At 32.0% G+C, this 22,950-nt stretch overlaps 1 protein-coding gene across 1 annotated transcript in view; it reads left to right on the forward strand.

Moving 5' to 3' along the window:
* The window catches only part of LOC126887284 (cyclin-T), a 100,982-nt gene extending 78,221 nt beyond the window's left edge, over nucleotides 1–22,761 (forward strand). Inside the window, exon 9 of the mRNA XM_050654694.1 lies at nucleotides 22,548–22,761. Within this exon, the coding sequence (XP_050510651.1) occupies nucleotides 22,548–22,628 (81 nt within the window). The 3' untranslated portion in view covers nucleotides 22,629–22,761. The remainder of the gene's footprint in view (nucleotides 1–22,547) is intronic.
* The last annotated feature ends 189 nt before the right edge of the window (nucleotides 22,762–22,950 follow it).

A 22,950-nucleotide genomic window follows, 5' to 3' on the forward strand; every position in this document is an offset into this window, starting at 1 on the left:
GATATAAAGAGAACTGTCGGGAGCTGGATGAGAGTAGCTCAAGACAGGGAGACGTGGAGAAACTAAACTTAGAGGAGGCCTATGTTGATGATGATGTGTGATAAACGCGTGTTTACTGTGTAAAGTGTGTAAGTTACTGACAGCACTGACGTTTTACCGTATGACGTTATTGCACTGTCATATAACTGCATTGTCTACAGTCTACACTTCTACACGATTCTAGTTGGGCAGAAATGGACGCGTTGGATTGAAAAGTAGACCGCCAATCTAGTTGATGGACTTATAAGTGAAGCATTGATCTTCATTGAAAACGCGCCATATCTTCTCCAAGTTTGTGCTGGGCGACCTCTTTTTCTCTTTCCTTGGGAATTCGACTTTAGGGCAGTCTTTGCAATACTGAGTAGATGGACTTGACTGCATTCCAGTGTCAGTTCACCTTTGAATTGCAATTAAGGGCTGATTTTTGATCACGGTACAGAAATGTTACTGAAACCATCACAATACAAGTTACAATAATTTTGTAATCTACATAAAGAAATTGTTGTTTATAAAGGAACAATGATAAAACACAAAAAGAGAATATAATAAATGTAGGTCAACGATACGTTTAAAATGCTTTTGCTAAAATATGTTACCATTTTCTTATACAATAGTTTTTAATGCTAGAACGGTTATCCCGTATTTTCTTTTTAGCTGACGTCTTGAGTGCTACTGTAGCATTACTGTATATACTTATCCCTCTTTTTCTGGCCCTACAAAACCAGTCAGACTTACTTGTTTTTAATAACTTCGAACATCAAGCGCAAAAATTTAGAAACAAAATAAACCACTAAAATAATCTACATCACTAGGATAATTTAGTTTAAGTATTATGTTTATACGGCATTCAGCCACAATTGTTGGTGTAATGAAAATTACATTTTTAATTAACTGTTTGACGTTTAGATTTCCACTCCGGAAATCGTTGTCAAAAAATATTGTTTAAAATAATCTGGGAAGATTTTATAACCTAGTTTTATTAGGTTATTTCTTTTCGAAAATTGAGATACTTGGCCTAGATCTTTAGGCTACTACAGCAAAATTGTTGTTGAAAAAATTGTTTGCGGATGATGTTATTACCTTACGGATATCAAATTCTAACTGTTTTTGCGTGTTTTTTGTGTTGATTTGTGTATGTAATCTGTATCCTAAAAGATGGAATGCTGAAATACAAAAGTAGAGACCGTGGACAGGAAGAAGAGAAAGAAATCAGATGCGGTGGAAGGATGATATTGTAAAAGCTGCAGGAACTCACTAGAAAAACGCAGCCAATTGTCTGTCATTTCCATATCTATGGAAAGATAAAGTTTTTCAATCCTAATAGCAACATTAATCATATTGAAAAATATTAAAAATATTACTAAAAGATTTTTAAATTGAAAACTTATTGGTACATTTCCCTGGTGACACCTCCAAGGCTTCTACAATTTGCAAGCCAAATGGATGCTGCAGTGAAGACAAAAGGGAAGGAATTCTACACTATGCAATTCACAACCCCCGTCTGCAGCTTGGCAAAGTTCCAACGGAAAATGCACCTAGTTACTCCAAGGAGTAATACTACTATAAAATAAAAATGTATACCATTTTTATTCAGTTGCAATGCGAGGCCAAAAAGTCTTAATTTTTACTTAGACTAGAGAGCGCAACCAGCACTCTTATCGACGATTTCACCTCTTGTTAGAGGCTCTTCAGAGAATGCATAGGTTGCTTTTCTCTAATCCAGTAAATTTTCCAACATATACTAGTCTCACACTGCAATTGACGTGAATGGATTAGGTGACTAGCGTTATCTGGCAATTGAAAGATAAAGTTTTTCAATCCTAACAGCAACATTAATAATATCGAAAAATATTAAAAATATTACTAAAAGATTTTTAAATTGAAAACTTATTGGTACATTTCCCTGGTGACACCTAGGTTTTTAATATTTTTCAATATTATTAATGTTGCTATTAGAATTGAAAAACTGTATCTTTCAATTGCCAGATGACGCTAGTCACCTAATCCATTCACGTCAGTTGCAGTGTGGGACTAGTATATGTCGGAAAATTTACTGGATTAGAGAAAAGCAACCTATGCATTCTCTGAAGAGCCTCTAAAAAGAGGTGAAATCGTCGATAAGAGTGCTGGCTGTGCTCTCTAATCTAAGTAAAAATTAAGAAATTTTTAACCTCGCATTGCAAGTGAATAAAAATGGTATACATTTTTAAGATATGGAAAGATTTTCGGAATGCATATGTCTAAAGTTGGGATAGAAATGGGCTAAAGAAGAAGATCAAAGATGTAATGTGTGTTGTAATGTGTATGGAATTGTCGATGATCTGTTCTTTGACTTCCTTTACTCAGCTATTGTTGGTATGTTCTTGTTATTGACTTCTTACAGTATTGGCAACCAAAACCTACTGAATTCTGCTGATGGATTTATTACACGATTTTCTTCGTTCCTTCTTCAATTTCTATTGAAATCAGACAGTCTATTGAGAGATAAGTCTAAGGAGAGTTGAGCGGATCTAGTTAAATCATCGCAAATGTGTATTGATCTGGAAACAAGGGTATTAATGACTGAATTAATTTGTGATGAACTTCGAAGAACGGTAAGAATGAATCAATTTGCATTTAAATTGTGAACTGGATACTAGGATGTATACCATTCAGACGGGTTTGAAAAAATACTAAAGCATCTCTGTCGTGGAGCCAACACTATGTGAATCGTAGCCAACATGTGCGTTTGAGCGTTGATGCTGATGGTAGTGTAGTGGCTGGGATCAGGATCTCTGTCTTTTTATAAACTTTACACAACGTTTGTGGTTATCTTGCCTGTTTCTTTACATGTTCTAAAATATGTAGAGAAACTAATATGTAGAGGCCACTAAACAGACCTGATCCCTAGACTATAAACTTCCAATTTGGCGACAAAATTGTCAAATAAACAACTTGTTAGTATATTCCCAGCTATATAACTAATAAAAAGGAGTATCAATCCGGCTCGAAGGACCATGAAAAGAATCATCGATCTGAGTCTTGAATATTGCAGGAGTTGGATGGACTTCTATACGTAAATGAAAACACCAATCCCCAAAGATAAGTTTTATTGTTCACTTGACCTGGAAGTCAACTGCTAAAGGTTCGATTATATAATTGTTACTCTCTCGGCTTTCTAATAATTTTGACTCTGTCCTTTATTCTGTAACGTGGTTTTATAAAATTGGTTTCTAGGTCATATATTATACACGCTTACATCTATTATAGATATAATAGAACAAAGAAATGTTTTTAAATTAGCATCAGCACTCATTTGCAATAACTAAATTAATTTGTAGGCCGCACATGGCAGCATACAATAATATAGTTGGTTAGAATATTATACAGGGCGATAAAACTATTGTTTAATATGGGAATATGCAATCTGAATATGTGTGATCAAACAACCAATTAAGACTCCCCAGTTTGTTACAAAATTGCACCAAGATGTTCAATAGTTGTTAAAAACAAGACCTCTTTAGTTTTTCCGAATTTTCCCGATTTCTTCTATCTAATAGCATGCGGTACTAACACGAAAGTATTATGTGAAGTATGTGCCACGATTTTTTTTTTGAAAAAAAGTTAGGTTTTAACGATTTTATTTATTGAATTATTAATTGATAGATATATACACACTAAATATTTACTTGTTACTTTGTTATTAGGTTTTGTTTTATATACATACCTACTTCTTTAGATCTACTTAAGAATTTTCACTTACTGTTAGTTTTAACTCTATATGTAGACGGGAGGATAAAAAACAGAAGAGCGGCGTATTAAAAATTCTTAATTTTTGTATCTTCTTCCAATACGAGGTTGTTTTGACATTATTTTTGGATATGTACGGAAACGCGAGATTTATTTCTGTTGTTCGATCGCCTTAGAATAGTAGTCACATAGGGTTAAATCTGTTGAATGCGCTAGATGATTATTAGTTAAAGGCTATAGCGGGATAAGATGGTAAAATCTGCACTAAGCTGGATTTTTATTTGGGACTGGGCACTCGAAAGTATATATTTAGAAACCCCTTTAGCCAAATTTTTAGCTCCCTAGACGGCTCCAGAAGTCCCCTATCGCAAAAAATGTGTTTTTGCAAAAAAAAGTTTTGAACAATCCACTGTTTTAAGAAATCTGAAAAATTCATGCAGATACATTTAATGCCCAAACTCATTTTTTTCAGATTTTTGGATCAAAAGTAAGCTCAAGAAAAATATTTGTATTCTTCAAAGAATTTTTAGGTTATGTAGGAAATTTTGGCAAATTTATAAATAATTATTTTTCCTGTTTTCTTTTTCGTTCTTTTGAATGACAGAACATGCTCAACATTAGAAAAAATCCAGTTTTTTGTTGTGCTCCCCATGTATTTAGCACATATCAAACAAACTCGACTCCATGTCAATAAAAACAATTTGTGACATATACTTTTGTTATTTTTTTTTCTAATAGCGATATAAAAGTCATTTTCAGACCAAAACATGCTCAAAATACGACAAACACTCTTTTTTTGATATTTGTTCCATGTTTTTACATAGCCTCAGCTACATGAAGGCCGCGTCCCACCATCAAATAATTTGATCAAACTGGTTTGAGCAAACTGAAAGTGACAGTTAGTGACGTCACATCCTGAGTGTTCATTGTGGATAATAATGAAAAATTTTAATTTTAAATAAAGTACAAACAAGTTAGACAACTCAATACAAAAAATTTGATCAAACTAGACTGATAGTGAGAGCACAGATTTTTAGAATTTCAAAAAAACTGCAATTGTGACGTCACTTTGACGTACTTCCGGAGTTTGCTCAAACTGTTTGATCAAATTATTTGATGGTGAGACGCGGCCTTGAGAACGAAGAAACATTCAATATATTTTTTTCTGTGATTTTTTTTTCATATTTTAAATTTTTTTACGTTTTTAACCTCATTTAAATGTGACAAATAATTATTTTTGTCCCCCTTTGTTTCCCTGTCCCCCCTTGTTCCCTATCAGTTTATACGACTGGTGATTATTATTTAAATATTGTAATTTATCGATTAAATTAATAAAATGGTTATGTTTTTAATTTCATATTAGACCTTTTTTTAATCTTTATTAATAGAAATGATATTTTATAAAATTACAAAATAGTATCTATTATAAGTGCAGATATTTCTTGAATATAATACACAATCTGAACCACCATGAACCGCACAACTTCATTAATTAATTACTATTTTGATTAAAAATACTATATCTTTATTGATTATTTAAAGTGAACATATTTTTTCAGTCTATCGAGCGTTGTTTATATAAATATGCTAGATGTAAAAAATCAGGTCGTAATCTTTAACAGTTTTTTATTTACATGTTCCAAGGTTAAAAAAATGCAACTTTTGAAAATGCAAATATGTACTAACTAAAATAGTCCGATTTGGAACCCTTTAAACCCCTTATTTTTCTCAATCTTTTTTGTAAATCTAAAGTTTTTTCGTACATTTTTGTTTGTGCTAATACTTACACATTTTTGTAGCGTTCCTTTTTTCTCAGTCATTTATTCTCATTCAATAACTTTTAGTCCATTTAGAATATCTATATAAAAATGAATGTTTGTGTGTATGTGCTTTATAGAATCGTAAACTATGCATATTTGATCATATATGACGCTTCCTACCTAATCGATTCATTCAATCATTCGTCATTATACAGTGGTAATGCAACTCATTCTCATAAGCAATGTTGCCGATTTTAGAGCTTCCTTCAGTTGTCTATATCTAATCCAACACTAAACAGACTGTATAAAGCTCTTGATTCGGCTTTTCGCTTATTCTAACTAGGTGATTGCCCCGATTTCAAAATGTTTTTGCTAGTAAAGACTTTTCTGTTTATCAAGCGCAATATTCGATTCGGAAAACTATGTAGAGAAAGAAAATAGAGTAAATTAAAAAATTAGTGTGTGTACTTTGTACTCTCGTAAGAAATTATACTTGTATTATTATGATTTCAACGAAATAAATATATTTTAAACGGTTTAATTGTATTTGTATTTAAATATTAAACTAATTTTAATATTAAACTAATTTTAACCATTAAAATAATACCAAAAATTAAAAATAACGTTAAAACTACATAAACTGTAGCCTCCCCGCAAAAAATCTAAAAAAACGTCAGATTTTCTACACAAATTTCTAATTTTCTTTTTATCATATTTTAATACTAATTATGCTATTACCAACGAAGACAAATCCAAAGAATTTATCAAATTGAAAATCAAATATATTGAATATTTGATATTATTTTATAATAAATATATTTACTAAAAACACCAATATACTTTTTCACACTTTATTTGCATTGATACATACGTAACTTAAAATATTTAGCAACTAACTTAATACTGTCGGTATGCGCGTACTTTATACTGCCGCTTTTATAAAAATTCACTCTCGCCATTTTTTCCAATCTCGCCTAAAGAAGTAAAACTTCAAAAACGAAAAAAAAAACAAATGGTGGAAAGAGATATACAAAAATTAAGAAAAGCATATCAAAAGCAATGTCTCAAACTCCATGAAACATAACGCACTTCTCAGTTTTTTGTCTTTTCCCATAGACCACCCTCAAACTAAAATATTAGAACTTATTATTATATAGCAAAATTTTTTTGCATGTATTCCACGATGATGTAATTTTTGTCAGCATGGTTTAGTTTTGTTTGTGTGATGCATTAAAAAAAAGAAACAGAAAGAAGTAGTAATTTTAAACATTTTGAGATATATGTATATACTGTTGTCATTTTATTTATTTTTTTAATAAATGATTATCGAAATGTTACTTTTCTTTAAAATACCAAATATCTCAAATTGTGTACGTCTATAGTAGTTAGCATTTTCAAGGTAAGCACTCTTATAGTGTTTGAAAGTTGTAGTCTAGAGGCCAGGGTAGTTTCGTGGCCGATCAAAGTCCACGGAGTGTATTCTTATATATTTTGATCCGCTGAATTCAAATTTCAAGATTCACACCTCATTACACTTCAATCCAGTTTAACTACACATACTCTCACAATCAAAATATCAATAACTATACAGATACCCATACAGCAACTCCGGATCGGGGATGGCAGCAACCGTTGACTATACGGTTACACGGATTTTGTTTAGTTACGAGCGAAGCATCTCTTCACTACAGAGTTCGTTCGCCCAGATTGGCTTACGAGTTCAGTGCTAGTTGGCCAGGGAGCCTAGAGCTAAACGCCGTAAGACTGACTGTTCTTCCTCGGCTCTCTTCTTAAATACCATTTCGGCGACCCCTCACCTGGCATCCATCGGTAGTGGAGGGAGTCTAGTGGAAGTGCGTTGGAATTGATGCGCGCTCGATACCTTGCCGGTGATCTGCTGATAGACGGAGAGGCAGCACTGAAAAATCTCTTTGAATTTACTAAAGCTAAATTTTTCATAGTTGATTACTGTGATTGTGTAGAGAAACATGCTGCGGTCGGTCAAGCGAAACGTAGAATAGGGGTTACTGAGAGGGTATCAAAGTTGCTTTCCTACGAAGGTAATTAAATCCATTTACTAAGGCTGAAAATCAGTACACACATTCTAAATTGAATATAAATAAAAGTTATTATAGTCGGTCAGCTGTATGACGGGACAGAACCGGTCGGTCAGCTGTATGACGGGACAGAACCGGTCGGTCGGCCCCAATGAATGTACAGGATTATTCACTATATTTTGACCCCCTTGTAAACTGCTTTGTTTACAGAATTAGAAAAAAATGTAAAATACAAAAGTTATTCGATTTTTTAATTATGATTTTTTGACATATATATCGTACTAGTAACGTCATCCATCTGGGCGTGATCACGTAATCGACTATTTTTTCAATGAGAATAGGGGTCGTGTGCTAGCTCATTTGAAAGGTTATTCAATTCTCTATACAGTACTATAAACATTAAGATCATTATTTATACAGGGTATCCAAAAAATTTTTTGAATTATTATTTAAACAATTTTTTGGACACCCTGTATAATTAATCATGTTAATGTTTATATTACTGAATAGGGAATTGATTAACCTTTCAAATGAGCTAGCACTCGACCCCCTATTCCCATTTAAAAAATAGTCGATTACGTCATCACGCCCAAATGGATGACGTCGCTAGTACGATATATTATGTCAAAAAATCATAATTTAAAAATCGAATAACTTTTGTATTTTACATTTTTTATAATTCTGTAAATAAAGCAGTTTACAAGGGGTCAAAATATAGTGAATAACCCTGTCCATTCACTGGGGCCGACCGACCGGCTCTGTCCCGTCATACAGCTGACTGACTATAATAACTTTATTTATATTTAATTTAGAATGTGTGTACTGATTTTCAGCCTTAGTAAATGGATTTAATTACCTTCGTAGGAAAGCAACTTTGATACCCTCTCAGTAACCCCTGTTTGTCTACACAATCACAGTAATGAACTGTGAAAAATCTAGCTTTAGTAAATTCAAAGAGATTTTTCAGCGCTGGCTCTTGGACTATGAGAGGCCCATCGATACAGTTTGAAATTCAAATTCACGGGTTAAAATACATAATAATACACCCTGAAAATCCGCAGACTTTGTCCGGCCACAAAACGGCCTAGGTCCCTAGGCTAGTGTTTATCTGTGGCTGTTCGATATTTTCTGGAAATAATGCCACATGAACGAGAAAATTCGTTAGGACTTTCAGATCGTAAACCGTGGCCAAAATATAATTGTCAACATAAACAATAATAATTGATCTATTTTGTTCTTTTCACTATTATTATAAACGCAGATACAGTTTGGCAAATTTATATGTTATAGAAGATGTTTACAGATCGACTGGAGATATACAGGGTGTCCCAGACTAATTTAGCCAGACTATATTTCTTAATCGAATAGATATTTTCGAATGGGACAAAAACTAATCTATTTCATTTGTAATACACTTTCATATGGCGTAGAAAAAATTCATCCCCTAAATATTCATCCCTAACTTACAGGATGCTATTTAAAAAAAATTAAGTTAGGGGTTGTAACTAAAGGATGAATATTTAGGGGATAATTTTTTTTTCTACGCCATATTAAAGTGTATTACAAATGTAATAGATCAGTTTTTGTCCCATTCGAAAATCTCTATTCGTTTAAGAAATATAGCCTGGATAAAACTAAACTGATATTTTCTTGGTTATTTACGAACCGATTTTATTTTCAAAAAATGTGTTGAATAGATGATAGAAGACCACATCCAAAACTATAAAAAAATATACAGGGTGCTATTAATAGAATTAAAGTTAGGGGTTGTAACTAAGGGATGAATATTTAGGGGATGATTTTTTTCTACGCCATATTAAAGTGTATTACAAGTAGAATAGACTACTTTTTGTACCATTCGAAAATCTCTATTCGTTTAAGAGATATAGCGTGGCTAAATTAGTCTGCTACACCCTGTATAAATCTAAATATATCAATCAAGGATATCCGACACATAACAATACTCTACTCAAAGTTTGGGACATTTCGGCCAGGAAATTCATCACAATAGCGAATTATTATTGTCGTACCAGATTTTTGCGCCACATATTTCCAAGGATCTTAAGGGCCAATTTCTCATATCGAGTTCAACTCCAGTTTAACCTGAACTTCTAGTAAACGTCAGTTTAAAGTCAAAATCGTCTTTCTCAATTCGCACATTCAACCGATGGCAGTTTAAACTTGAACGATGCTTGAACGGTGGAATTCGGCCGTTCAAAGATTTCAGAACTCAGTTCAGATGATTTCATGGACCAAGCGCGGCTCCTCCTTAGGGTCAATTGGTCAATGACCCCCCTAAAATAATCTCATAAAAATACCAATTTTATTAAAAATATCTTTTATCTAAAACTTCACTCTGAAATACTCTCAGCAGTCTGCATTGGCAAAACAAATATAATAGATATAATAACGTCGCGCCTCGCGCTATACACAAGCCCGTGGCTGGGCCGTATTTTAAATTGTCTACATACAGTTCTTATGGCTTATGGACAAATGCATGTAAAATAGAAAAGAGACGGCAGATAGCAATTTCGTGGGCGAGAGTGGGAGTGACCTTTCCGTCGTATACCTGTAGTAGAGTCGACGGCCTCACGTTTAGTTAGTTACCGTCTGCTTGTTCAATGAGAAGGTCATAGACTATTTTGCAGAACTAAAGGATAGAAGAATTGACTTAAAATATAAAAATATTTAAAGTAAGTTTCGTTTTAATAAATTTACAATTTATTATACTATAAATATTCCTATCTATATATCAGTCAATAACCTGTTCATACCATTTTTCCTATATTTTTTAAAAGATTTACTCTAAAAAAAGACAAATTTAATTTTCGGAAAACTAGGGTAAATAGTATTGAGTTTTATCTAAGTCTGTATTTTTTATCTAAAATATAAATGCTAAAAGATCTTTTAAATACTTTAAAAAATCAACAGTTTGAAGTTTTCAAACCAAAATGACCCCCCTGAAGATTGACCCACGAGCCGCCGCTGTCATGGACTACGCATGCGTTGTATTAACACGAAACGCTGTCATAATATAAATATATCCTATTTTATTATATTAAGCCTAACGATAAACGATACCATTATTTTTGTTTTTATAATATTTATTTATAATTATTAAAATGACTATTTGATTATAAATACTTAAATTTAACTTTTTTCAAGAACAGCATAAAAAAGGTAGTTCAAAATGGCGACAGTTTTTTACCTTTTGCCATCTATTGGCATTTCACGAAAGCTGTAGAACGAGTGCTGACATGAACGTGCAATGAGAAATGCATTCCAAACAAAACCGAAGATAACGGGTGAACCTGGTTCAACTGAACCATAGATTAACGCAGGTATGAGAAATCGACCCTAAGTGAGCCGCAACTCATTTTTACTGAGAAACACTGTATCCAGACGTCTTTGCGCTTCTTTTATTTTGGTGTTATTTGATGATGGCACAAATAATAGATCAATTGTTTGTTTCTATCGATGATTACATTTTTTTCAACAATTTCCGATCTAAAAGTCCGAACGGTAATAGAGTTTTCATTTTTCTTATTTATTTGATATTATTTCCATAAGGTATTGAAGGGCCCTTTTTGTTTTACAGTTTGTACCCTTTTCCTACTATTATATTACCATTCCAGATCAGCCCTGCTCGCCAAACTTTAACTTTTGTCCCAACGTTTAATATTTTGTTTAAGAGATGTAACGTGGATCACGAAAGTTTATAGAATAAACCGAATCACATAGTTTATAGATACAACCGAGTATCGAAGGACCGGATACAAGTCTTGAAAGTACTATAAGAATATTAGTACATCTATACAGCCTTACTAGGCCAGCTGAAAAAAAATAGCTGAAAAAATCTTACACAGGTTTTTGAATCTTCTAAAAAGTATTGAGGGATAGCTGATGACAAAGTTTTTTGCCTTATTTTTTACTTTTTATGATTGTTTAACAAGAAAAACAAAGTAAAATCATCTGTACCTCTTAAGAACTTGTCATCAGCTGTCCGGGTCATTCCATATCAACTCAACACACCTAATTTCCACCCCCTCTTCAGATTTGGTTATAATTTGGAATACTCATAGTGGCTAATAAGGGAAACAAAAATACAAAATTTTAATTAAATTTTTATCTCAAGCTGTTTCCGAAATATGGTTATGTAAAGTTTTCCAAAAAAATCGTAAAACACCGCGACCACCATACTTTATTGGAATGGTTGTAGAAGCTGTCCTAATTGAGCTAGAATGCTGGGAGAGGTGTCATTTTGTCGCATTTTTAAAGCTCTTTACAGTGATATAACACAGTATGATGTTATGATAAACAAGTTTTTCTCAAACAAAAAAAATATATTTTGATAAGTTTTTTTTCCAAAAAGTACATAATTCAAAATTTTCATAATATTCCTACAAATACATAATACTGTTGTTAATAACATATAAAAATTTTATCATGGGATGGTGATGGGTTCAACATAAAAAAATAAATTTTACACATATAGTATGGTGCAAATGAAAGGAATAAATTCGTAATGTCGCAAGCTGGACACTTTAAGGAAAAATCCCGAAATAGTCGATTTTTATTTTTAAATTGTAATTTTTTGGCATATACACTGCGCGTCATTAAAAAGAGGCCACCTAAAAATTTTGGCATTTTTAATTTTTACGAATCATACCAGAAAGTGATTGTCATTAGATGTTTGTGTAATGTTTAAAAATATGTTCTAAAGCAGTATGCAATAATTTTTTAAATAACAAATGTCAAAAAAATATCTTTTTCCAAAATAATGATTTTATTGAAAAATAAAAAAAATTAACATTGTACATTTTTTCTGTTTTCTTTATAAAAATTACAATTAAGTCGTGATTATTAATACTGTGTATTACCACCTCTATTGTGAATTACACTCCTCATTCGATTTGGCATTGAATTGATCAAATTCTGGATGTCGTTTTGAGGAAAAGCTTCCCATTCTTCCATGAGCGCCAACCGAAGCTGCTCACGATTTATTGGAGCAGGTATTCTGTTTCTTACCCTTCGTTTGAGTTGGTCCCAAACATGTTCAATCGGGTTCAAATCTGGACTTTGAGCCGGCCAGTTCATTTTTGGCACACTGACAGTTTCCAGGTATTGCGATACCATCCTGGCTACGTGTGGCCGCGCGTTGTCTTGCATAAAAATAAAGTTCTCGCCGACAAACCCAGCAAAAGGCATTACATGCTCGTCTAGAATTTCGGTAATGTATCGGTGAGCATTCAACGCTCCTCTATCAATAAATACGAGATCAGTACGGCCTTCGAATGAAATGCCTGCCCAAAACATTACCGAACCTCCTCCAAAAGCAACACGTACTCGTCAAACACAAGCAGCATATCGTTCCCCACGTCTTCTGTATGTTTTGATACGACCATCTGAGCCATAAAAAACCATCCTGGACTCATCACTAAACAAAACATTTTTCCAATCTTCTATCGTCCAATGCTCGTGGTCTCTAGCAAACTGTAGTCGGCGTTGTCGATGTGCTGCTGTTAACAAAGGTCCTGTTGCTGGACAGCGAGCCCTTAGACCAATTTCCCTCAACCTTCTTCTCACGGTAGAAGTGCTTAATGTCCACCCGTGAGCATTTTAAAAACGGTTTTGGATTGCTCTAGCCGTAAAGAACCGATTTTGCAAAGAAGTGCGTTGTAAAGAACGGTCTTCTCGGGCCTGATCCTGGTCGTCGTTCGTGAGATCCAGTCTCTACGAATCGTTGGTAAGTTTTTTGGACCATACAACGACTAACTCCAAGCTGTCTGGCCACTTCTCTTTGGCTTATTCCATTACCAATCAAAGTAACAATTTGAACAGCTCTAGAAAATTTCTCAGCCATAGTTTTAAATTTAAAAATTGCACAAGTTTACTCTTAGAACAACTGTACTCTAGTGAAAGGTTTTTGAAAAACAGAATAGTCATATTTCAAGAAAAATAAGGTACAAACAACACGTGCATTATCCGAAGTCGTAAAACTGATATCAATTTTGCAAACTTATTACCCTTAATTGACCTGTCGGTACCTAAAAGACGCTAAAAGTGTTTCTGCATTGTGGGAATTTAGTTACAATAGAATAAATTGTATAAACTTAAAGTTATTGAAAAATTCTTACAAAATTCTAGGTGGCCTCTTTTTCGTGACGCGCAGTGTATATGATACTAGTGACGTCATCCATCTGGGCGTGATGACGTAATCGATGATTTTTTTAAATGAGAATATAGATCGTTTGTTAGCTCATTTGAAAGTTTATTTAATTCTCTGTTCAGTAATATAAACAATAACATAAATATTTATATAGGGTGGCAAAAAAAGTTTTTTTTAATTAAATTAATTAACAAAAAAGAAGAATGTATGTAATTTATCTGTTTCTGGCAACAGTAAAATCTATTTTAAATTAAGTAAATTACATACCGTCTTCTTGTTTTGTCAATTAATGTCTTCTTGTTTTGTCAATTAATTTAATTAAAACAAGAATGTGTGTGTACTTTGTACGCACGTAAGAAGTTATACTTCTATTATATGATATGATTATAAACGAAATTAATATACTTTTTATTTATATTTTATTTAAATATTAAACTAATTTATACTTACTACTTCTCAAACATTTTTATTAAAACAGTGCCAAAAATTAAAATAATAAAAGAATAAAACACACACAAACACATTAAAAATGCCACGAATGATTTCTGAACATTAATTTTCGGAATTTTTTTTAACTAAATACGTATTTTCTGAAAATAAAATTATATAATAAATATACTTACAATCATAAAATGTATAAAAAAAATAAAAAAATAAAAGTTTCTATTGGGATTTGAACCAACTTACCACGCGGCTGGTATTTGCGTTGTATTGGGGTTCACTCACATTAAAAGCTTCGCCACAGAGACAGTTTGTCATTATGTGCGAAGATCGGCTAACTAAACGGATTAAACTTTTGACATTTTTAACTTATGTAAATCAAATTATTTTGATTTTGAATTGAAATGATTTAGAATTGAAAAAATACAACAAAACATAGAGTAAGAAAACAATATATTAGGTGAATATTGATAGAAATTTTGATGGTAATCAAATTATGTAAATAAAAGTATTACATACTACTTATGTATTTTGGTAGGTTCAAATAGGTAGGTATCGGAGCCCGTATAACGACTAATAAATTTCGCAATCACTTGCATCGTGCAAAGTGGCTATGTTCAAATATCATAACAAAATTTGATCAACTATTTATAAAACACTTACGAGTGTAAGATTCTTTAGCTTTGAATAAGCGAGATCTGCGGCACTCGTACTAGTCACAGTTTGATGGGCTTTCACATTGGCATGCAACAAGCATCTCTTCTATGTAAATAAGTCCCAAAATATAATATGAAAACTATTTAAAAAGGCAGTATAACCATTAACTAACTTTTTGTTTGTTGTTTCTCTTCCTACAAATTTTAAAACGCAACAACCATACATTATAACCAAACCACAGTCCCACAGCTGTGCCACAGCTGCCATATTGGATAATTTTTGTTATGTCATTTGAACATCCAATCAGAACAAAGTTATAATGCGCATGCGCCCGGTCGCTAGGTTTTACCATATAAAAATTCACCGTCATTACGCCCGTAAAGAAGTATAACTTAAAAAAAATTTTTGCCACCCTGTATAAATAATTATATTATTGTTGATTAATTACTGAATAGATATCTGAATAACCTTTCAAATGAGCTAGCACACGACACCTAGTCTCATTTAAAAGAATCATCGATTACGTCATACGTCATCACGCCCAGATGGATGACGTCACTAGTACGATATATATGCCAAAAATTACAATTTAAAAATAAAAATCGACCTGTTTCGGGATTTTTCCTTAAAGTCGCCAGCTTGAGACATTACGAATTTATTCCTTTCATTTGCACCATACTGTGTGTAAAATTTATTTTTTTTTTTATGTTGAACCCATCACCATTTCATGATAAAATTTTTATATGTTATTAACAACAATACAATGTATTTGTAGTAATATTATGAAAATTTTAAATTATGTACTTTTTGGAAAAAAACTTAATCAATAGTAAATTGTACAACAAGAGAGAAATATGTCATTTTCTCTCGTGTTGTACACTGTACTTTTTCTATGGATGAGTTTTTGTCAAGAGTTCAAACTTCAAAATTAAATAATTTAGGTGTTTTTAGGTATATTATATGCCTAAATTGAAATAATATACAAACTTTATTTATTTAAAATTATAATTCACAGTTGAACAGTCTTAAAAGGTAATTTTTGATAAGTTTTGACAAGTTTGAAGACATTTTGTTTGACAAAAATAATTGTGTTTGTATTGTGCATGTTACCATGGAAATGGCGATCATATGTATGTAAACCGGCGGTGAACCCGTGAGAAAAAATATTTCTCACTGCAATGGCCGACTTTTCTCACTGCCTGAGAAATTGTTCATTTTGAATGTATGTAAGTAGTGAGAGAAGTTGCACATTGTATAGCATCTATAGAAAAAATATATATTTTTTTGTTTGAGAAAAACTATCACTGCAAAGAGCTTTAAATATGCTGTAAAATGACACCTCTCCCAGCATTCTAGCTTAATTAGGACAGCTTCTACAACCATTCCAATAAAGTATGGTCGCGGTGTTTTGGATTTTTTTGGAAAACTACATAACCATATTTCAAAAACGGCTGGAGATAAAAAATTTAAAATTTTGTATTTTTCTTCACCTAATCATCCACTATGAGTACTCTAAATTATAACAAAATCTAAATAGGTCAGGAAAAAAATTATTCAAAGTGTGTTGATTTGATCTGGAATAGCTCGTCCGTGATATATTATCTTTTATGGCGGCACCACACTTCGCTATGTGTTATTTTGTTATGCTTTATTCGGCCACATAGGATAGAATGATAGAATAGAGTGTTGAGGGTTCATTCGTCAATATTCGCTTCATGCGCGCGCATAGCGAGTAAGCACGCATAGCCAATACGTCTATTCATTCAGTTGTCGCTTTTAACACTTTTCAACGGACAAATATTTGGGCACATACAACGTAGCCGCATAGCACATAACGCATAGCGAAGTGTAGTGCCGCCATTAGAATCTTCACAAACCTGTATAAAACTTTTACGTGAAATCGATTATTTTTTCACATATAGACTGGGTTTACTGCAATAGGTTTCTTTCGTACACCAGAAGTAACCTATTTAACCAGTTTCAAGATGACTTTAGGGTATAGCAATATGATAAAAAGAATAGATCCAAAATTCAGAAGGTTCTCAAAATTATATTCTACATAAAGTAAAACCCTTCTACAAGTTAGGAGACTGCAGAGATTTTAGAGATAAGATAAGAATATGAGAAGAGGAAGGAGATCTATGACCTCAAATTCAAGTGGGTTCTTTCTTAGACAAAAATGAACCTATTCAAGATTCTAGAATTTTTCTTTTAAGAATTATCGCTCAGTCAGAGAAGAGCACAATTTATTTAGTTATATCCATAATTTCTTAAAACTTTCGTGATACGCCTTACCACGAAAAAACTAGAAATATCCAATCTATCGAGAACACAGTAACAACAACCAACAGCTTCACTAATTTGCAACGACCTGCAATCATGTAACTCTTTTAACACCTGCATAGTCTCGAAAACCCACAGGTGCCACAGATCAATGTCTGGCGTCCATTAAACAATTTTTTAAGCTTGCTTTTATTATTTTAATACACCAAGAGTTTAAAAATATTACTACGTGATGATATTGTGAATATCTTTAATGAACATACCCAGGAAAGGTAGCTGAAACCGTTTCAGAAAAGCTTAAATAGACCAGAGAACTAAGGTATTCTCGGGACTTTAACCCGGCTAGATTAACATTCAGGAAGAATGATCAAACTAATTTAAAAAAAAATTCTAATGACAATTTCCAATTAAGAGGAAACAGTAGCGATCAACAGGTAGCAAAAACGAAATTTTTTTGAGATATTTGGCCCACATATTCGTAATATAATAAAGAATGGCGGTACAGAGCCCAATTTGAAAAATATATTAATACACTCGGGTGCAAAATTAACCGGACACCTTAAAAATGGGTAATTTTTGATGTCTTGCAATTCCTAAACCTGTTGTCCGATTTGAGTGATTTTTTAGTATGTTATAACCTTATTCCTCAACAATATCGTTCCAATAATATTGTTGCTAAACAGGTAAATTTTCATTGTATACCGGGTGTACCAATGAAACTGTGTTTTTTTCTCAAATTTCGCATCGCCCTGTGGAGTATTCTAACATTTACAAAATACTCAAATTTAAACCCAAATATAGCCTCATGTTTTCTCAACATTCTGTTTTTTGAGTCATTCGCTTATGTTGGACCGTTAAAAAGTTAGGTACTTTAACAACTAGCCATGTTGTTCATCAATACAGGGTCTTTTTAAATAAGTATCGCAACCTTTAAAGGGTAATTCAGCATGAAAAAATAATGACAGTTTGCTTTATAAACGGTATGTTCGCAAATGCTTCGTTTCTGAGATAGGGGGTGTTGAAATTTTTCTTACAAACTCATAATTTATTTATTGCTTTAAAACAGGTTGAGATATGCAAATGAAATTTGGTTGGTTTTAAGACGTAGTTATTATACAACTTTTGACATACAAGTTAGAATTTAATATTCAACATTGGCGCTCAAACGGGTAATATGAGCAGTCATATTACCCGTATGCGCGCCAATGGTGAATATTAAATTCTTAATTGTATGTCAAAAAATGTGCAATAACTACGTCTTAAAACCAACCAAATTTCATTTGCATATCTCAACCTGTTTTAAAGCAATAAATAAATTATGAGTTTGTAAGAAAAATTTCAACACCCCCTATCTCAGAAACGAAGCATTTGCGAACATACCGTTTATAAAGCAAACTGTCATTATTTTTTCATGCTGAATTACCCTTTAAAGGTTGCCATACTTATTTAAAAAGACCCTGTATTGATGAAAAACATGGCTAGTTGTTAAATTACACAACTTTTTTATGGTCCAATGTACGCAAATGAACCAAAAAGCAAAATGTTTAGAAAACATGAGACTGTAGTTAGATTTCAATTTCAGTATTTTGTAAATGCTAGAATATTCCACAGGGTGATGCGAAGTTTAAGAAAAAAACACAGTTTCATTGGTACACCTCGTATACAATGAAAATTTACCTGTTTAGCAACAATATTATTAAAACGGTATTGTTAAAGAATAAGGCTATAACATATTAAAAAATGACTAAAATCGGACAACAGGTTTAGGAATTGCGAGACATCAAAAATTACCCATTTTTAAGGTGTCCGGTTAATTTTGCACCCGAGTGTATGTGGAAATTACTCTGCAATTAAATACAATATTAAAAAAACGAGCCTGTACCGCCATTAAGAAGAACACAAAAATACACTTTCTTCAAATAAACTTTTTTATCCGATGCCTAGATTTTGTGTCATTTTGGAACTACTAATGAAATAAAAAATTTTAGTAGTTCCAAAATGACACAAAATCTAGGCATCGGATAAAAAAGTTTATTTGAAGAAAGTGTATTTTTTTGTTCTTCTTAATGGCGGTACAGGCTCATTTTTTTAATATTGTATTTAATTACAGAGTAATTTCCACATATTAATATATTTTTCAAATTGGGCTCTGTACCGCCATTCTTTATTATATTACGAATACGTGTGCCAAATATCTCGAAAAAATATTCAAAATTACAACCGCAATCTTGGAACGCGTTTTCGCTACCTGTTGATCGCTACTGTTTCACCTTAAATTAAATTCCTTTGCAGTTGCTCAAACAACGGCCCTTTTTTCTTTACATTCACTTTTTCCAATTTCAAAATCATAACATATTGCTTGTATACAAATTATTAAGAATTTTACCTTAGGCAGACCTTTTTTGATATACAATATGGTGTAAATGTAAGGAATAAATTCGTTATTTCGTAGCCGTCGATTTTAAGGAAAAATCCCGAAAACGGTCAATTTTTATTTTTAAATTATGATTTTTTGGCATAAGATATCATATTAGTAACGTCATCCATCTGGGCGTGATGACATAATAGGTGGTTTTTTTAAATGAAAATAGGGTCGTGTGCTAGCTCATTTGAAAGGATATTCAATTCTCTATTCAGTAATATAAACGTTAACGTAAATTTATACAGGGTGTCTAAGAAAAATGATTTCGGATTAAATTAATTGACACAAAAAGAAGAATATTATATTAAATTTATTTAATTCATAATACATTTTACTCCTGTCATAAAACAGAAAAAAACGTTTATTTGACAAATAAACATTGCTTTTCGCTCAAAATCAATGTTCAAACTGCCAAGAGGCAGGTGAGTGGCAGCTGTAACATTGAATTTAAGCGAAGAGCAATGTTTATTTGTCAAATAAACATTTTTTCTGTTTTCTGACGACAGTAAAATGTATTTTGAATAATTAAATAAATTACTTACATTATTCTGTTTGCGTCAATTAATTTAATTATTTTTTTTTGCCACCCTGCATAAATTAATATGTTAATGTTTATATTAATTAATAAATAATTGAATAACCTTTCAAATGAGCTAGCACACGACCCCTATTTTCATTTAAAAAATCATCGATCACGCCCAGATGGATGACGTCACTAGTATGATACGTATGCCAAAAAATCATAATTTAAAAATAAAAATCGACTTGTTTCGGGATTTTTCCTTAATGTCGACGGATGAATTTTTCATCTGGATTTTTTATAGCCTTCCTCTTCTAGAAATAGTGTAGATCTAAATATTTAGTGATACGTAAAACAAAAGTGATTATTTTAGTAGCATTTGGTAGAAAAGTAGTTATTGATTTAGGAAAAATTAACTAGAATTACAAAACTAAGAACTAGGTTGGTAAAAAGTTTTCGAATTGGAGCTGATTGAACGAGAAGAGAAAGAAACGTTTCTAAAATAATTTTGGTTTATAGTGGAAGAAATGCAATATACATATCCCTAGCAGATATTTGAAAGACAAAATGGTAAAACAGAAATAGAAAAGAAAATAAAAATTATACGTCTATCAAATTCTTCAAATATCTACTAAGGATAGATTACATATCTGAAATACTTGCTTCCATTATTGCATTAATGTAATTTTTTATGGTAAGTATAGAACTTAGATTTTTCTGGCTGGTATATATTTCCTATGAATGGTGCAGCAATTATGGAACAACAAGAGTTTCACTTGCTGCATTAGAACAATCTTTAAGACCTGTTGATTCTTTTAGTAAACCAGGATATCAAATAAAGGATTCGTCAGGAAAGGAAATGTCTGGGGAAAGGAAATCTCGTGGGTATGGAAATTTTTACTGGGCCATTGCCTTTTATTAATATGTAAACAGAAAAGCGTTGTTTTTCATTCATTTCGATATTGTGAAATATCTAAGCATTGTAGATGAAAACATTCAACAGACCACTTTCTTGAAAATACTTATACTTTAAAATAAGATTTATATTAAAAAATGTTTATAAACAAATAAGTTATTACAAATTAAACCCGAAAGTAAGCATTTATTTTTAAGTAAACAATTACAATTATTATACTTTTGTAAAAACATGAAAATTTGAGACTACGAAGAAAATGATACCAACAAAACCTTATTTTTATTGTTTATTTTAATAATTATACACACTTCAAAAACATGCTTACTTTTGAGTTTAATTTGCAATAGCTGTTTTGTTTGTAAATATTTTTTAATTTAGAAAATTTCATTTTAAAGATTTTAGTGTTTTCAAGAAAGTTGTCTGTTGACTGTTTTCATCTACAATGCGTAGTTTTTTACAATAATGAAATGAAAGAAGACAATCTCTTTATTTGCTAAATGTTAAATAAAAAGCAATGATGCATTAAAAATTTCGATACCAACGAGATAGTACGCCTTTTCTATGGCCTCCCTCCAGATATTCCAGTTGAATAATTTTAATACGTATTTTTAAGTGTTCTGCATGCAAGAGCTGCCTTTTATTACAACACGATATAAAAATACCAGACAGAAAAATTTAAGTAACAATAACAATTTTATTTTGTATTTGTGTAATTATTTTTTAGTAAAATTTGCATATACATGCACATTTGTACCTTTTAGCTGATTTCCTTTGTTATATTTCATAGCATTGTACAAAAAATGCAAAAGCTTACAAAACCAGGTCCGGACTAGGTATAACTGCCGAAATATTTTATTTACCATAAGTATATTTATTGAATATTAAATAAAATTAACTACCAGATCTGTATTGTGTTATTGCTTTTGAATGTTACATGTTTTACTGTGGAAAAAATTATTTTTAGGTTGTGTATTATCCGTCTCTGTTTTATTAGCATTTACTATAGCTGTATGGGTCCTACAAACTGCAACAAAAATTTTTCTATGACTGTATTGATAAAAAAAGTTGAACAACGTGTTTTCATACATTTCTTTAATGGATCTCTATGAATAATCAATCAATTTTTATTTAATCATCTGAAAACAGGTCACGCCATTTTTGGAAGAGGTTGCTGTTAAGTAACTGCTCAAAAAATTAATTTTATTCCAAAATCAATGTAAACATGTACCAGGCGGCACAAAAGGGTGATCAAAAATATTCCTTAAATTTCGGAAGGTTTTTTGGAAGGATGATGGTAAAAAAATTTCCATAAGTAAAAAAAATAAAAAATTTAAAAATAATTCAAAAAATAAGAAAATTTAAATAGTTTAATGTTAAATTTCTTCAAACAGAAATATATTTTTGTGCCTTTTGTGTCGATCGCATTTAGCAACAATGTAAATTTAGGCCATACATCGTTCTGGTCGTAAAATGCATGGAATATTTTGAGGTTAGTCGGCCCAGTCCGGGCCTGAGCGTACAGATGACCTACTAAGGAGATTTGGTGCTTTGCAGGTGGTGCAATCAGGTGATGGCGAAACGTCAGTGCACAGGTTGGCCGAATCTAAGTATACACACAAGAGTTCGACGTCCTAGATAAGCGACTTGAGTAGTACAAGATGTTCTTTTTCGAACAATCTGTATACGAAGTATAATTACAGAATCTAGATTTATTTTTTTTTAATTTGTTATATTAGGTTTAACGCATAAATAGTTACAAAGAAACCTATTTTTGATGTTTTGCAATAAATTGTCCCAGTATCTCATGATACAGGTATTCTTGGTGCTTTTTTCATGAAATACTCAAAACGATTATATCTACGGAACTAACCGTGGTGTTCAGAGTCGATCTTCAGAGCATTGCCGCATGCGCAAAGGGATGCGCGATAACTCTTCCTTACGATTGACTGAATATGAC

This window comes from Diabrotica virgifera, chromosome 6, assembly GCF_917563875.1.
Source record: "Diabrotica virgifera virgifera chromosome 6, PGI_DIABVI_V3a".
NCBI classification, from domain to species: Eukaryota; Metazoa; Arthropoda; class Insecta; order Coleoptera; family Chrysomelidae; genus Diabrotica; species Diabrotica virgifera.